The 17758-nt window shown below is 42.9% G+C and overlaps 2 protein-coding genes across 3 annotated transcripts; both read right to left on the reverse strand.

The window, feature by feature from the left end:
• Nucleotides 1-1356: 1356 nt before the first annotated feature.
• LOC112557948 lies at nt 1357-8992 on the reverse strand. Its single transcript, XM_025228113.1, has 7 exons — nt 8858-8992; nt 7260-7394; nt 6180-6398; nt 4845-5129; nt 4265-4543; nt 2592-2909; nt 1357-1866 (listed from the first exon to the last, which is right to left on the reverse strand). The coding sequence occupies exons 2-7, from the start codon at nt 7381-7383 to the stop codon at nt 1424-1426; spliced, it is 1668 nt and encodes a 555-aa protein (XP_025083898.1). The 5' UTR covers nt 7384-7394; nt 8858-8992; the 3' UTR covers nt 1357-1423.
• Nucleotides 8985-17554, reverse strand: LOC112557949. Of its 2 annotated transcripts, none has more exons than XM_025228115.1 (10): nt 17341-17554; nt 15907-16004; nt 15626-15725; nt 15135-15298; nt 14074-14218; nt 13544-13686; nt 12676-12865; nt 11841-11975; nt 9724-9873; nt 8985-9271 (listed from the first exon to the last, which is right to left on the reverse strand). In XM_025228115.1, the coding sequence occupies exons 3-10, from the start codon at nt 15690-15692 to the stop codon at nt 9015-9017; spliced, it is 1251 nt and encodes a 416-aa protein (XP_025083900.1). In that variant the 5' UTR covers nt 15693-15725; nt 15907-16004; nt 17341-17554; the 3' UTR covers nt 8985-9014. The 2 variants fall into 2 exon arrangements, with proteins under 2 accessions (XP_025083900.1, XP_025083899.1); XM_025228114.1 differs by having other exon boundaries at nt 17333-17554.
• Between the last annotated feature and the right edge of the window lie 204 nt (nt 17555-17758).

Below are 17758 nucleotides of genomic sequence, written 5' to 3' on the forward strand. Positions count from 1 at the left end.
CGAGAATTTCATGCACAGTGTTTACTAACCCTTTTTCACTACTTCAGATGTTTACACGGTAAAAGCGTCAATTTAATTGTGGCTGCAATGCCGTGCGAGAAATTGTGCGGTCGTCATAGCCACTCCTCTGCCCACTCAGGCGTTTTCCGGACTGCGCTTGCAATTCTGTTTCTAAGAAATGAAGAGAGATGGCGCCGCCGTCTTGCTATCGTTCACGTGATCTTCTCCTTCACGTCAAGATCACGACTCGGAGAGCTGAAATCACTTCGCTGCGAATTGTTTTCAGCTTTCTGCCTTTCTCTTTCTCTCTCGTCTCCATCCTTGTAAATTTGAGAAGTTCACCTGCCTCGTGAAGAGACTTTTCCATTTGTCCACCCCTGACACCCAGCGACCCACCCACCCCAGCCAATTTTCTGCTGCGCTTTCTTCGTCCAAAAGGCAACAGCACAGAGAATATTCTCGAAAGAAAATCGATTCCAGGTCTTTGGTTTGGTGTGAGGGTTTTCAGATCCAACTGGCACCTGATCGAGTTTCGGGGTTCCCTTGCTTTACAAGTGCTGCTCGTACTAGTTTAACGGCGACAGTAAACTTACGAGTCTGTGTAATGTTCCCCTTGATCTTTTCATTGTTAATAACAGAATTGATAAAGTTACAAACAAGGTAATTATAGTTTTTACTTCCCGCAGGGCCTTCAATAAGTATTTTGTTATTGTTTGCTAAGTACATGTACCTAATCTTAACTACTACCTACAAGCTTACAGAATCAAATGCTTCGGATGAACAAGCTTCGGATGAACTCAGATTGGTTGTAGATAGGAGTAGGAAAAAAAATCAAATTTTTCATAATATAGAACACCTAGCTAAGTCGGAAAATGATATAAATAGGCAATGAAGTAGAAATTGTAAGCAGGCACAAATACTAAAGTTTCAAGAGTCAAGGGCAAGTGGTGTATGTTATGAGGACGAAGTGGGAAAATGCTTGCCAGATATTACTATAAATAAATTTTTGGAAATGTATTTTGAAGTTTAGTTTGAGCCTAAGTGATCTGAATGCAAATAAGTTCTATAGTGATAAAAATGAGTCCATTTTGTGCAAAATAAGAACGTCAAGATCACTCGTTGTGTACGAATATACATTTACTATGCATTGGCGGTTACAGTAGACAGATAAATGCAAACAAAAATATCAACAGTCCCCACTGTTATAGTCCTATAATTATTAAGCTACTGGTTTCTGTTTAAAAGGTTTTATTAATGTGCATAATTGTTGTACTTGATCTCCATGTATAAAAGTCGAGGTCTTGCGTTAATTAAGTTAGAGTTCCCTCGCTCACTCGCGTGAATGTTCTTAGCGTTATCAGCATCCACGGAGCGATCGTGTTATGGTCAAGACTCGAGTGTGTCCGGGACGGGCCACTGGGGTTCAAGGCCCGGGACTTCCATCCTTTACCTTCTCCACTTCCTGCGACTCCGTGTCGGAGCATGCCACGTTGACCTGCGGCCCACCATCCGCAATACACTCCCTCTGGTCCACCCTCGGCTCCCACGACACCCTCTGACTCCTTCGCCGCGAGTTGCCGTCGTCAGCGCAACGTGTGCTGCTGCAGACGTTCGTCGCCTGGTTGTGGGCGGCCATCAGCTGGTTGCTGGCGGACGTCAGCACCCTCAGTCGGTAGTACTGATCTAGGCGTCGTTGGCGGTCGCGGCTGTACTGGCAGTAGATCAGTGTCCCCGCCAGGGCCAGTGTTAAAAACGAGATGAAAGTGGCGAAGATGATGTTGTAGTTCTCCAGCCCTTGGTACATTTGTGTCACCGCTCCGACGCAAAGAGAGCGCTGGTCTTCCCCAACAATTGTACCGTCCTCGCCTTTTGGAAAATGGGAAGATGGGAAGAAAATATTTATGTCTACTACTATAATTAATAACATTAGTCATCGTTTCTCGCAGATTATTTAAAATTAGTTCAAAAGAATAAGAAGAATCTTCAAGCAATTCTTCAAGAATCTTTTTCAGCTACATCTCTGTAACACCGTAACAAACTCCATACCTGCCTCTTCTAAAAAAAATCACTTTAAAGTTATCTTTTATTTACAAGCACAAAGAGATATTTCATGCATTATAAATATAGAACGACTTTTGAGATGAATCGAAGATGTCATGCATGTAAAAGAAAAGAGGAAAATTTCGCTGGGAAAAAGCTTTTCTAAAATTGCTTTTGATGCAACAGATGAGAAATCTACTTAGCGGGTAAAATGGTTTCAGAGACTCAGTGTAATACTGAAATGCTTTTGGGTTTTTTAAATATTTAAATATTGCTGGGTATTGTGAAACTTCGGCGACACATTTTGCAACTCTTATCTGGAATGTCTACCCCAACTCAAAGTCGTGAAAAACTTTCTGACAAGGAGTAACGCTAAAACAGCTTTGGACCATGTCAAAAAAGAATACCCCATCCAAAAATCACAATCTTTCATTGCAATAGCTCCTCTCCTCACTCCACAAATGTATATGGTATTACAGTACATCAAATACCTCTTCCTTGAAAATAAGGTTCCAGCTTTTTCCATCTGCAAAATGAGAAACTTTCATCACCTGTTATCTCGAGTCGGTGTTCCGCCACGGAGCTGGCCTCTCCCAGGCTGGCGATGCAGGTGAGCAGAGTCCCGCTGTGGAATGCGCTGAGGTCACTGAAGATGAGCTCGGCTGTGTAGATGACGAAGTCGTTCTCCTTATGCACCCATTCAGACATACTCAAGAAACCCGGGGTTTCCTCGCTCAGCAAATGAGACCAACGCACCGGAAACGCTTTCGTGCTCACCAGAGCAGACAACCCGATGGTGCACCTGAGCTTCGATTGACTCCCTTGTCGGAAGCTGCCGTATGAGCGCAGGGTTGGCGGGCGGAGAGATTCTGTGCAAGTAGTTAGTTAACATTGCTTTGTGTGTGTGTGTGTGTTGTAAGGGAGCTGGGTGGGTTCGCACGAAGGAGTGACAACGAGTATATGTGAGAAATGTGTGTGTGTGTGTTTAACAGCATGCGCGTGTGTACGTGTGTGTGAGAGAAGGGAATAGAGAGAGAGAGAGTATGAAAAGGTAACAATGAATGACAAGTTCGATAGCTTATTAAGAGTCTCGAACCTTTAGAGTCAGTCGGCCATGTTGCTAACAATTCTGACCAGCTCTATCGTGCAATCCAAATAGATGCAACTTCCAAAACAACTCAGACGCGCACGAATCACCCTACTACGTACAGGTAGCTGCATGGATCTACCCATCCTACTTGCACACAGCACCCCCAAGCGGTCACAGAGGACAATCAGTCTGTCACACGCGTTTGGCTACAAAAGATTTTCCACTGCCGCATGCCTGGCCCCTGACAGGCTGTCACAGAATCTACTGTCACGAATGAACACACCAGAATTTCCTGCATTTTCCCCCTTTAAGCTCTGCCTCTCGGGGATTCCCGCTAACAACCGTCTCCGCAACCCCTCCCCGCAGGCATGCAAGGCCTGAGATAAAAGTGCCCTTTGAAGTGTAGTCTGGAAAAAGCATGTGCGAACACGAACTCATCTGTCAATTATGACATGACCCTTAGTCCGGCTTGACATCTCTCTCCTTCGATACTTCGTTTTTTGAGGTCTTTTTTTTTTTTTTGTCTCTTCGCGGTTTTTTTTTTTTTTTGTGTTTGACGATATCTGCCCTGCGATAGTTCTTTCTGCGGTTATGTCTTTCTTCTGGAAGTATCTCATCTCTGAGGACTTTAAGTGGAGGAGTATCTGCTTAATCACCAATTTCAAGGTACAAAGGCAGTAGCTATGAAGTACCTTGTATATAGAGATGTTGAAAATGCAATTGAAGAGCCACGCGTGACTTTCGGACTTCAGCTGCTCTGACGAAGTTTTAAGTATGAACCGAATGTTTGGTTATATATCAAAGGTAGATATGGACCAGAAGCAAGCCATGGTCCTTAAACCGCAAGGACCGTAGGTAACCTAGAGGTCCCGTCTTGCATCAAATAGATGACTTTGGCTACAGGGCTGAGTTTGATGCAACGCATTCTTATACCACTTCAGCACGCATAATGTCACGATGGACAAGGAGCACTGAGCTGTTTTCCAGATTTCGTAGCTACGTCTTTAAACTCTTAATACGGTTATCAGAATCACGTCTCGACTGTGATGCAATAGTCCAGTAACAGTACAAATACGGTCAGACGTCAGCAAGAAATGTGTAATGAAGTTCATGGAGTGTGGCAGACATCCCCACCTGGTATCACGTGGAGAGCGAGGAGCAGACTATGGATTGCGCCCAGGTCATCGGTCTGAGTGCATCTGTACACAGCAGCGTCTGAGAGTTGAACTGCAGAGATGGTCAAGTACCTGCCCTGTGCACGGAAGCGTGGAGGCTGCAGAATCCAGTTGGGGTTGGAGTCGCAAGACCACTTGAACTCCCGGGGCGTAGCTGGCGAGCTGCCCTCGAAGTCTCTGCAGCGAAGAGTGACAGTGTCGCCAAAAAACGTCTTCACGAATCCTTGTTCCTCATCGTCTGCAAGTTGTACACACACTGTCAAGCAAGCCAGCAAATTTGCCGGAACATCCATGGCAAAGTACTTTTTATATTGTTTTCAAATGTAATCAATCACTTAGAGAGGATATTCGGGATTAAGGAATCTTTGGAAAAAAGTCGTAGTGTCATTAAATAACATTAAGTCATTAGTTTGTATTCGTATTGATATAATAAAACTCATAAAGAGAGAATGAGAATAACACAAACGCAATCACAATCACTGTTTGATTTCTTTCAATTTTATATCCTTCCTTCCTTCCTTTCCACCGATGAAACTGACCGAACACAATGAGTTGAATGAAAGGACTGGAGACTTCCTTGACGACGTTTCCTGCCACACAATAGTAGAGCCCAGCATTGATCGCCTCTGAATGGTAGATTGTAAGCATGGGAGAGTCTTGGCTGTCACCTTCGAAGTTTCCAGAAGTCAAGTCGATGGTCCCATTAACTTTAGCCCAGTAGAAGTGTATGAGAGTCGTTGTATCGCCCAAACCACAATCGAGGATGATGGGTGAGCCTCTTTTGACAGACACTTGTTGAGGTGATGTCCTAAACCTCGGTGGATCTAGATTTTAAAAAAAAATTGGCTTGACTGACTGGTGACAAAGAAAGTCTCACCTATACATTAACGTTCAAAATGTGATTGTAATTTATCACCCCTCTCCCGAACCTTCAGTATGAAAGGAGGAGAAGAAGACAGCTAGGTCCCAATTTTCTGGCCAAACACATCACAGAAATTCGATCATGTAACATTACCACTACATCTTCAACATTTTGAGCTAGCCTTCCCTCGCGAGCAATTACAGTAGCGGCAACGGAATTTGGCACGCAAGCTGAGTTTTTGATTCTGTGGTGTGATGTTTTCAGCCATATGTGTCCCTTGCCTTCATGCAGTCTGCTTATAGTAAAGTTTTAACGAATCGAAAAATCTGTGTATATGATCCGGCGAATTCGAGACTTGTAATTTCTAGTGATTCTATGAGTCTTCTGTTTTAAATGCTTTGAACAACAAGAAGGCTTTAGTTTTGTAGTTTTGGCAAGTGTGAGTGGCCAGGTAGAATGACCGGTAACTGAATAAATCAGCTTTAATGAACACCTCTGACCCCAGAAACCAATACTCTGCCACGTCAAACATTAGGCTTGCGTTTCTCATAGACTTCTACCTCAGATCACGTGATCTAGCAAGTCTTTCTGTTGGCGCGAGAGGCCAACCACATTCGTTTTCGTTTGCGCATGCTCTTAAGCTGATCTGACCAACGCTGATTGAATTAGAGCTGTAAATGCACATGACCTTATCTAGCCATCATTAGCCTAACACGAATGCTGGGAGAGAGGCCAGGTGGCGATATAAGGATCCATGATCCATAACTGGAAGTAACTTTAGGCAAATTCCCGTTCTGCCAGAGAGTGTGCTGAAAGGCAGGGATGCCGAGATAATACGTCGGGAGATACGAGTTAGTACTATATTTTCTTTCAACGATTATTTTTACATTCCTGATGAAAATAAAATGTCTATTTATTTATAAAATTTGGTGCGTGCCAGTCAGATGACAACAAGCTTCTGAAAGAAGACCTAAGAGAGTGGATTGCGTATTCGCGACTTCCGGTGACTCACAGTCTATGTGCACCATGAACGTGAGGGTCAGGGTGGTTTTACGATGGTTCACGTGACACAAGACGTGGAAGGTGTGTGACGTGTTGCCGGGACCAAAGTTCAAAGTTCTCTGAACGTCCACCAGCACAGCTCCGGCAGCAGGCGACCAGCGCCTTGTCTCCGTCTGCGGTCCCCCAAGAATTGGCGGGTCGGTCGTGAGGTCTTCCGATTGGCTTCTTGCTGCAAGTCAAATCACGAATTCTCCGTTTGAGTTAGGACAGTTTGGATGGCACTGGTTAAAAAGTGATCTCGTGAATTTACTTACACATAACATTATTCACCCTACTGATGGATTATTAATTTGTAACTAAATGCAAGGAACGTTAGCGCCGAATGCTAGCAGGCTAGTTTAGGTAAATACGGCAAATTCTTGCCACTATTTACAAGAAAGATTAATTTCCTTTTGGCACATCAGAATTCACGAAATTACAATTAGTGTAAATGTATGTTTGAGTCTGGAGTCTCTTTGTCTGATTAACATCACGACATTTGAAAAGTGAGCCAATGAAAAAAGGAAACAGTGACAGGTAAATTCTGCCACGGTGACACACATCGCGGGTGAACCAGTATAAGGAGAGGTCGGAGTAGATTACAGAACTAGGTGTCACAAATGGAAAGTGGGGCGTTGTAGCTGTAGCCTTTCACGTGCAAATGAAAGTGATTTTCTTTTACAGAGATCTGTTCTCCTGATGACCCTACTACCGACAATCACGTTAGCGATAGACACAAGAATGTGCTGAAATCTGAAAGTCCTTTGTTCCCTCTCAACTTGTTATATATTGGCACTTACATTTAAAATTTGTAACATCTTATGTAAAACACACACACACACAAGCATAAGTACGTATCGAAAGATATACATATATATAAACACATATACACAAGCGTGAATATATAATATACTTTCTCATTCTCTTGAGCATTATTTTTTCTTTTCTCCTCCATCTTCCCTCTTCCCTCTTCTCTTCCGAAATCACTGTGTGTGTGTGGGGGGGGGGGAGTTAAAAAAAAAAAGTTCAAGACCGCAAGTTATCTACTTACCAGGGTCTAGGAGGATGTCGATAACGGGCGAAGAGTGAGCCGCCCCCACGGACTGGCACGACCAGGCCAGACGAGGAAAAGGTTGGGAGAGATCAACTCTACTGGGACCTTTAAAGGTAGACATCCGAGGTAAGCCTGTCGTGTAGATCAGAGACGTATCTAAGACTGGAATCTCTGGGGGGTTTTTTTTCGGTGCAATTTTAGCGCAGATAAATTTTAATGGCTTCAGTCTGTCAGTCACAGAAAAAATCACTATCAGACTCTCTCAAGAACTCATTTTCAGTCACCCTGCTATTAAAAAAAACAAAACAACAGTCACTTCAGTGGACCTTAGACTTAAATTCGCTCGTATATTTCTGTGTTAGTACGTGATTATTGTCAGTAGTTAATGATAGCCTAATATAGCTATATATATAAAACATAAATCTCCTCTTGAAGCAGACAGCAGACAAGGCAGCTACGTTGGGTTTTGTTCAGTTTTGAAACTAGTTCAGTCCTTTGTTCTTGATATTTCAGAAACTGAAATTGATGCTGCAGAAAGTCACAGCTTCAAGTCTTGCCCACCCATCAATATGTGCTTATCAGGCTAAACGACTTTTCCAGCCTTCTGCCACACATGACCATGTGGTTGAGGTCCTTGACAAGAAACGAAGGCTCCGTGTAAGAGTCGGAGCTGGAAGATTGTCGATGCTGCCTTTTGGTGAGATTGAAAAGCCTACAAAAAAAGGACGGCTTTTACGAGCCCTTTGAAACCCATTACACCATAGCTCAAAAGTACATTCCAGTTGATGGTGATCATGTGGAACAACACTGTTTAGATTTGCAGCGTGTGCTTCAGGCAGAGCACCTGGAAAAATCTTTGGAAGTTAATCGACTGTCCGCCCTACCTTTGTATTCTGCTAACTGCCTCAGCGTTTTGTCAATTGGACTGTAGAAATGAGACTTTGCACACAATGAAGGGAAAATCTCTCCAGAGTATTAGTCAATCGGCTGTGGATTGTGTTTGATTCCCTGCAGGTAGTGTGCAAATAAAAGCACTACATACTCGAATGAAAAGTACACAGAATGCTAGAACAGTCCTTTGTACTAAGAAATTGGTCATTAGTTTCATCGTTAGAAACAATGTGTACTAAGCAAGCGCTGAAATGCTTGTCTATGTTAAGCTAAGAGATTATATTAAAAAGGAATGGCCAAGCTCAAGTTCGAGTGAAGATTTAAAAGAATACAATTGTATTCACTTGTATTTAATTTAATTTTCTAGTTGTAAGAAGAATATTAGATTTTAACGCACATTTTAATATCTGCCCTCAGTGAATACGAAGTAGTTTGCTCTCTCTGGATAACATACATTTTCCCATGCACTAACAAGGCTATGCCTTCCCCATCCCTCTCTCAACAGCAATAATTTCCCCTGAGTAAACTGGAATAATTTCCAAATAAACACCTGAGACACACATTTTCCGGTACCCTGACCCTAAGATTTTCCAGGATATGAAAAGAACATGCTTGCTTTCTTATCTAATAACTTTCAAATAAATATAAGACATTTAAAAATTGAGAATAATTGAGAAAGGTATTTTCCCCTCTACGTCACATACCGTCATAGACTATGGCCCAGCTCTGCTCGGAACCTTAGTGCTGCTTGAAAACACCTGGCAAACCACTTCATCTCCACTGTCCAGCTGGGGAAAGGTGCTGATGGCGTCATCAGCTTCTTCGACACCCTGCCAGGACATGTCCAGGTCCGCCGTGACCTCATACTCGTGCAGGGGGCCGTTCTGTCTCTGCGTCGACGGCATCAAGTTGTAAACGGTGGAACGAAAGCGGTTTGATTTCACCAAAAACCGGAATTGCCACTGTCTCAAGCTCCCGCAGGATGGCTATGTGGCAGCGAAGTCTCAAGTTCGTGGAGACGATCCTGGTGGCTGTAGTGGTGGTCACGCCGTCAGTGGTGGTTGTTGTCACCGTCTCGTGCTTCCATGCAAGAGGGTAGATTGCGGGTGGAGAAAATCCTGTCACGCGAGAGGATTATATTTTGGGCTTAGAATGTCCGGTCACAAGAGAGGATTACATGTGGGCTTGAAAATCTTTTCACGCGATAGGACTACATTGTGGACTGAGAAAATCCTCTCATATCAAAGGATTACAATGTAGGTTTAGCCTATGGCCTCATTATTAGCAAAGATATATTTCAGTGTTGTTTTTTTCGCTTCTTGTGGCCTCTTGCCCATCGTTATTTTGTAAACTTTAAATATATTCTGTTTGAACTGGATTTATTTCTTATCTTTTCATTTGCATTTTGTCCTTTTTTTCCCCCTTTTTAATTTATTGTGTTTGCTGCTTCGAGTTTTAGAGTTATTACATGCCTAGCCTTGTAATCTTTCTTCTATTGTCAGATTTATTGAGTTCTTCCTTCTATAGTCTTTTTCCCTATTTTTCATCAACGCTAACCTAGCCGTCTCACCATCAGTTAGACTTAGCCTTATAGAAGCACTCTGAGCGGTTCCGTTTTGCCACAGTCGTGTACACAGGTACAGTCCTGACAGGTCAGCTCTCATGTGGCGAATCAGCATGCCCGTGTCCCCAGTCATGATGTCAGCGTGTAAAGTGGTCGCTGCAAAAGTCAGAAAGGCATGAAGTGTGAATGTGTATGTGTGTGGAGAGAGGGGGCTGCAGTGTTACCACTGTACTGACACGTATGAGGTCACTACAGAGTGTCATCACTTTACGGACACGGAGTATAGTACATGATAAGACCACTGCACACAGTCCGCGGAAGACTTCCAGGGCTGGGAGAAAAATTCAGTCTCTTGTCGTGTGAAAGTGTTTCCTCCCACTGTCCCACCTATCCACCACCACCCCCACCCCTCCATCCGTCAGTTTTACTTCCTTTGAGAATGAGGTCAGCCGTACATTACAACTCTACAGCCGCCATCAGGGGAGTGCCACTACCTTGGCCATGATGGATACTGAATCAACGCATTCACCCACCCTGAGAATATTTCTGACACCGTGAGTCTATCTTAAAACCACGTCAGATCTGCGTGACACTGCAATTTATTCAGATTGTTGTCTGCTTCCATTTATAACTGTTTGATCGGTGATTTAAACATGGTGAAGGCAGACCAACAACTTAGCACGGAGACAAAGCATCTGGCTCTAAATAGCTCGAAATTCCTAGTGTGGTGGGCAGTGCTGCACCCAGCCGTCGGGTGTGGACAGTCGATTAGAAACGAGTGGTTCAGCTTAATTAAAACCATCGTGGTGAGTGGTGGAGAATCAGATCTGAAGCGAAGTACATCAAGAACATAATTATATCAGTCATTTCCGAGAAATACTCTAATTTGCATTAGAAAGAAAAGGGAGATAAAAAAAAAGTGCTACAACTAGTAAAAGTCCCTTCCTTGTACATTATTATTATCATCATCATATAGCACTGCAGTCCTCTCACAACTTTCCCTAGCTAAATCCGCGAAAGCGAGTGGCACATCTGGAAAAAGCGTTTTCCGAGAGTGACAGGTCTAGAACTTAAGGGGGCAGAAAGCACATACCATGAGCGACCGCTTGCTGAAGCATGATTCAAACCCCTACAACGCTCTGCAATCTGTCACAACTCCCTGTGCATGTGTTACAGATTTATGTACATTCGTTATGGCTCTCATTACCTCTACAACCAGTTACAACTCTCTGCAGGTCTGTTACGACTCCACGCAGCTCTCTTGGCCTCTGTATGCCTAGTATGGTCTGCCCATGCCCAGTCGTGAAAAGATCTTTGCCAGAATAGTTCTAAAAGCGTTATCTCTTAAGTATTTTCGCTGCGGCACAGTGCGAGAAACCATGAAATGGGGATCTGCTTGCGTGGGCAGAACCCGCATCAACACCAGCAACGGAGGCGACACGGAAGTTCAGCAGTAACTGGATCGCTTTAGGACCTGATCAGGCTGTGAATGGGGATTGTAGGTTGAGGATGAGGACAGTATGGCCATCATGATCATTAAGCACAGCGGCAGGAAGCACTCGCAGACGAGCTCCAGATATGTCAAAGGTCGCCATTTTCAAATCCCAGGCTTCATTTTTCCCTTGCGTCACAGAAGTGTAACGACATCTGATTTCGTGCTCTTGTCTAAAAAAGAACACGAAAGACACGCTAACACGTCCCTCAAATACACATAATCCCACTTCCATCCATCACAGCCCCCACCTCTTTAAAAATTAAGCAAAAAAGCTTGCGAGCTTTTCTCTTCTTATCAAAAGCAAACTAGGTCACGGATCCTGGGTATATGGCAGCGCACACTTACTCGAAAGCTCTTACTGTAATTTTCCGGGGATGAGCATCGTCAATCCCTTCCCACACTGGAATATCTTGTAGAGGTAGTGGGGGAGGACTTGAAGCACCAGACTACGCGCTGTCCATGACTTCCAAAGAAAATTATAATTATATGCAGAAATTATAAACTCTTGCGACCTGTTGGTGGTCCTGCATACTATAGAATCTCTGGCTACTTTATTTTTCTGAATTGTGGGTGTTATTAGGCGGTGTTTTTTTCATACTGTTTGCAGGATTATTCAAAAGTACTTCACTTTTTCTGGTGATATTCTTCCCATCCCGCGTCCACAAAGTCTCACTTCCTTCCGGTGAGCGGGGACAGGGGAGATAAACCGTTTCGTCTAAAGCCACTGGCACTTCGGTTGTGTTGAAAACTATTTTGGGAGAATCTGGAGAAAACAAGATTGCGCATGGTAGTGCAAATCACAAGATGCTAATGACTAGCTGATACATTTAGTCTATAATTTATTTCTTCAAACTGATCAAATAAGGATAAAAAAGCATAACTGGAGATTTCTTGGTGGATATAACGATATTATAGTTAATCAAGAAAAGGTTGATTAGTTTTAAAGTCCCGTCTGTGCCCCTTTTTCTAAAGTGACTGAAATGTTAATTACAAGATACTAGTATTCCAAATCTTAGCAAACAGCGCACTTCCGTTCAAACTTTCGTTTTAAGCTTTCAAACATCGAACGTCCAGATAAGGACAAATTAGTGACGGCTTTATGAAACATGTTTATGTCTCGCGGACGTTTGGGAAGCTTTTATCCGATTTGATGATTTCTACAGTCACATGTGTACCAAGTCATCTCAAATACTTTTATGTGGATGGGTCTCTAAAACACCATAGCAGAGGTAGATTGGGAGGATTATCAAGATTTCAGAAGAAAATGCATAAAAGCGCTATGGAGCTGAAGACAACATATCACCACGAATATCTCTAACGACTTTGTCGTGGGAGCCCAAATCATCCATCTCCCATAGTAGCCCCCTTTCTTTACCCGTCGTTGCAAAAGCTATCTTTAGAAGAGACGAAATCAAAGTTCCCTTGAGGTATAAGTCTTCATCAGGTGCTGCGTGTCGACTTACCATTGGTCAGAATCACCAGGACGCTCTGACTGACCCCTGTGCCCATGATGTTGGACGCCTCACAGAAATAAAGGCCTAACTCGTGAGGGTTCAACAAGGAAAGGGTTAAGGTGTAGGTGGCATTGTCTGCGCTGACGGTAGTGTTAAAATCGTAGTCACTCCGGCTGGGATCGAGATAAACAGGCAGGCCCTGGTCCAAGGTGAAAGGCCATGTTGATGAAAGGATCGAAAGGAGTTGATTTCAGCAATTATCTTAATTGATCTATATTTTTTCTGTGACTGTATTACCTCATTTGCAATTAGCCCAAATAAATTACGAAATTAGATTGGTTTGCTTTTGTTCAAACTTCAGAAAAATCACAGACAATACATTCGCGGAAAGATTGAAACAATATTGTTACTATTCAAAATCGGACAAGAGAGCAACAACGATTATCAAAAAGCAAAATCATCTGAACATTTTTAAATTGAAGAGCAACGTGTATGAGAGATCGTGGACTTTTACGTATGAATGTATTATGCGCATGTTCGTACGTTCAAAGTGCACGTGCAGGAAGAGGTGACATCCGGCAGAAAAAAGATGTAATTTGATTTTTCAAGGGCAGATGTGAGAAAGATGGGAAAGCAGTTGCTACTGCTACTGATGAAGACTATTAAAAGCTAGGAAATGGGAAGAATCCGCGAGCCAGCCAAAGAGACGAGAACAAGACGAGAAAGAGAGAGTGAGGGAATACTTTCTTTGCCAACCAGATATTCCCGACCTTGGCCTTAAACTGTCCAAAGTACTTGACCTTCCACCAATCAGAATCCTAATGAAGTTATCAGGATGAAGACAGTGGCACGCAATACGGTAACAGCCAGACTTCACCTTCAGCACGCTTCCTGTCCTCCACCTGACATGCGCAGGAGACGGGTAGGAGTCCACGACACATGTGATGACCAAATATGACGCGTCCGTGTCAGGGTCCCGGATGACTGTGACCGGTGGAGTCAGGTAGACTCTGGGCTTATCTAGTCAAAAGTATAATAAGAATCCACGATCGTCAGATCGTACAAAAAAATTTAGTGTTGAAAATTACGGGAAACGTTGGCGGATGTTTATAAATATGTTTTGCATGTGTCTCGTTTTGTTCGCGCGTGTGTGTGTGTGTGTTTTAGAGTGAGCGGTTAGGCGAGAAATGAGGTATATTACTAAATTTGATAAAAGACAGCCGAGGTAGTTTTGATTTATGATTGCCGTTGTTTTGTATTTTGGGCAAGATATCCATTATCAGCAACTGAATTTCACTTGAGCCTACTCCACCAACCTCTCACTCCCTTACAGACAGACAGAGAGAGAGACAGAGAGAAACTTGAATACAGAGGCTAAGAATAAAATAAAAAAGGTGGTGTTAGTACCTATCAGCACGATGTAATGGCTGTCCGACCTTGACCATCCGCAAACCCCGTTAACCCTGCAGACGTAGGGACCCGTGTCCAGGTCAGAGGTCACATGAACAACACTAATCAGACGCTGCCATTCAGCAGGTCCTAGTGAAACGGCCTGCAACGATATTAAAATAGAGCTTGTGTGTGTGTGGTTATGTGTGTCTTCACGTTTTGTTTATGTTGTACTATTTATGTGAATGTTTCTCCATACTTGTTGGTACTTCCAACAAGAAAGCTACCCCTTCTATAATTGTTTTGACAAACTCGTCTTTAAACAGAAGTGCATGTTAATATATCTTCAGTTCCTTGATTTTGTAATCCATGTGCTACCAGTACATTTTCTCGTCATGGCGTTGATCAATAACCACGTGTGTGCGCGTGTATATGTATATATGTGTGAAAGGGAGGCAACCATAGCCTCTTACAGTTCATGTAGGCATAGCTTCCCTTTGATCGGAAGACGCACAGCGAGCCGTTCCCTCGTGTGTCAAACTCTGGGATGTTATCGAGCACCGGGGACCAAACTCGGAGACGCAAGAGTTCGATACCCATGTTGCGCAGCAAAACTTTGCAATAGATCCAGCTTGACTTCATAGAGTGTTTAACAGGGCTTCTGCTCAGGCTAAATTCTTTGGGGTCCCAAGGACCCCTTCTTCAGATTTTTAAGGGGTCCCTGTTCTTCGCCCTAATTTGAAGGGGACCCCATTGACGAAAATTGAAGGGGTCCTCCGAACTTTTAATGCGTACTGTACGCAATTTTTTGCGTAAGCAGAAGCCCTGACAGTGTTTAGGGGAAAATGATGATGCGAGAGTTGGGGATACAGGCACAGCCTTCACAAAGACAGGTTTGAAACTACCTCTTTGCCCGTCTCGCCTACGTCCCCGTAAGAGTATCTCAGACGGAGTCTCTAGACACAAAGCACGCTATAGAGTCCCTGTTGAGAAGTTGAAGGGAATGTAATTAACAACAATGTTATCTTGTTATTGTGTACAAGTAGCTTGGATGCTGTATTGCTCTTGTGTGTCCTTACCTCGGCGAGTGACCCCATTCTCAAGCCGCGACCCACGTGCAGCCAGTGGATGTCGGTGGGCGCGATGGTCGACATGACATCACACTTGAATGTCACACGATCGTTAGGGCGTGCTGTGAGCTTGTCTTGCGACGTAATCACTTTGCTGCAGTCGTTACCTGTAGCTGGAATAGTTTTGGCGAACGTTTTATGGACAAAGAAGGCAACTTATAGAACGTCCTTGCTGATAAACAACAGATTTTTAGAGCTTTTAATAGACAAATATGAGACAGTTGAAAAAAGCAATTTGAATTTTAAAAATGGCAGTATAGCTCAGCATATTTTTTTAAAAGTGAATGGTTTATTGGAATTATATTTATTACAATGGTATATGATGTGTTGTTCCTTTTAAATACTCAATTTATATAAAAATATTATTCTGATACATATTGTGTCTCCAGACTGCATAGCTACTTTGTGTGTATGTTTGAAGTGACAGCAAAATGACCTACCTTCTGAGTCTGCTGTGTCAAGAATGCATAGCGACAAAGAAACGACTGCAACGGCCAGTAGCTCCATCAGATGCGAGTAACGGGTCTCGGTGTCGGCATGCTTGACCAAGTTAACCAAGAATAAAATTTCAAACATAAAAAGATAAACATCCCTTCGGTAACATGCCCTGATGACAGGATGAAAGTGCAGAGCTACTGCGACGAAAGTCAAAGCGATGAAATCTGCATGTATTCGCTTATCAGACAAGAGGAACTGCTGCTTTGCGCAGCAAAGTATGTACCAGATAGAATGGAAGACCAAACGTGCCCGAGATGAGATCTGAACCTAGGAGACCTACTCCTCACTTCGTTGCATCACCGGACTGCCCCTCATGGTACCCTAAGAATAGACAACAATACGCAATAAGCCGCCTATTTACTGACAGTTGTAGACATGGGATTCCTTTTTTGTCTCTGCATCTATTACATAAAAAAAATAATAATATAATAATAATAATAATAATAATAATAAATAGAAGAAATTATATAACCCAATATCTCAGCCAAAGGCAATTAAACTCATTGCTCTGAATAAAATCCCGAAATAGTCACAAAGATATAAAACGAAGAACAATGCGAAGACTCGCTGCGTTCCGGCAGTAAAGGCGATCACGGCAGATATAACGGTGACAACTCCACAGAATATGGGTTAGTAACATCAGGAAAATACTGAAAATAGACTGAGAAATCTTGAGAATATTAAACACTTTTATCATATAAAATGGAAACAAAAACGTGATCGTCACTTCAGTTTGTTCACTGCAACTGAAGGTCGCTACCGAAGCGAGCAAAGCACGGCGGAGTGGAATCAGCCAATTAGATCCAAACAGTTCGCACTTCAAAATAAAATTATATCCAATTCAGCTGCAAAACAGAGAAAAGGAGAGAAAACGCATGTAGAAGCACGTATAAACATGACGGTCCAACACTTTTATCCAAATGGAAGTATGACCACAAAGCAGAAGCGAAATCAAGGACGATCACCTCAAACCTGTTAGGCGAAGGGACAGAACTCTCAATAAATATAACACGGACAGAAGTTATCTTCTGTCATATAGTCAGACTTGGATTGCTTACATCTTTATTTTTTTATTTTCGCTTTGTTGAATCTGAAACTACAGCAATAGATGAATAAAGTTTTCAGGTTTCTGTGTTTTTTCCTTTCATGTTTTGTGTGTTTCAATGCGTTAATTGGACAACCGCTGGCGGTTGCGTCACTTGTGACGTCAATTCTATTCACATTTCTGTTTGTCCCGCAATCGAAGAAACTTTGATCAAAGATAATCACTTTTGTCTGGTAGACGATGGAAGTCGTGTGTAAAAAAATGGTTGACTGAACGCTCATTTATTAAACACCTGCTACGTATATCAGAAACACGAACAGATTTACAGCAGTATATATAAATGTTGGTATCGACTATATGATTTCACTGACTCTCTGTACCGTGTCGACTTTTCATAGGCACAAAAACCAAATAAGCAGTTATCTTTTAAACTACATTTATGGACACTTCATGCCACATACTTTCAATAAATACAAGGGAAAAAAAGTATTAAAATTAATTTATGACACAAGACCCATTTTAAGGGTCGAACTTTTGTGACAGTTTTACATATTAATTCGCTCCAATATTACGCCCGTACCTTAGAAAGCCGCTAGGAACTCACCCACTCACACTCTGTCCAGGATTCAACGTGGTCTTCGGATTCTGAGCACCTCACCCTGCCATCTGTCGGTGCAGTTACTGGAGCCCCATGCCACCTCACTAATCTGAGATTGGTGCAGTCACCACTAGTCTTAGGGTAGGTGCAGCCACCTCACTAGTCTGTGGGTAGTGCAGCCACTAGAACACTTCTGGTGGAAGTGCCTGCCAGCGTGAGAACAGCAGGCAATTTATACTCAAGCTGTTACCTGTCGCGGTGTGATCATGTGACGGAATAACTACGTTTTTACGTAACGTATCTGTTGTACGTAAGTGTGAAGTCATCTCACGTTGTGATCTTTGTGTTACGTAATGAACTTTGCTTCTTTTTCACGTGGATGAATATAGACCGTGTTATCCCTGTATCGCACTTTTAAATGAGTTACTGTTG

The sequence above is a fragment of the Pomacea canaliculata genome, linkage group LG2 (assembly GCF_003073045.1).
Source record: "Pomacea canaliculata isolate SZHN2017 linkage group LG2, ASM307304v1, whole genome shotgun sequence".
In the NCBI taxonomy this organism is placed as follows: domain Eukaryota; kingdom Metazoa; phylum Mollusca; class Gastropoda; order Architaenioglossa; family Ampullariidae; genus Pomacea; species Pomacea canaliculata.

Excerpts from the sequence above, each read along its gene's own strand:
- LOC112557948 (XM_025228113.1), bottom strand. The coding sequence starts at position 7,383 with ATGTCTACCTTTAAAGGTCCCAGTAGAGTTGATCTCTCCCAACCTTTT. Across the intron at positions 2,910-4,264 it reads CGCTCTCCACGTGATACCAG|AATCTCTCCGCCCGCCAACC; the intron begins GTGGGGATGTCT and ends CTACTTGCACAG. Across the intron at positions 1,867-2,591 it reads ACACCGACTCGAGATAACAG|GCGAGGACGGTACAATTGTT; the intron begins GTGATGAAAGTT and ends ATTTTCCAAAAG.
- LOC112557949 (XM_025228115.1), bottom strand. The coding sequence starts at position 15,692 with ATGGAGCTACTGGCCGTTGCAGTCGTTTCTTTGTCGCTATGCATTCTT. Across the intron at positions 12,866-13,543 it reads GGACAGGAAGCGTGCTGAAG|GGCCTGCCTGTTTATCTCGA; the intron begins GTGAAGTCTGGC and ends ACCTTGGACCAG. Across the intron at positions 9,272-9,723 it reads AAGGCTAAGTCTAACTGATG|GATTTTCTCCACCCGCAATC; the intron begins GTGAGACGGCTA and ends CTCGCGTGACAG.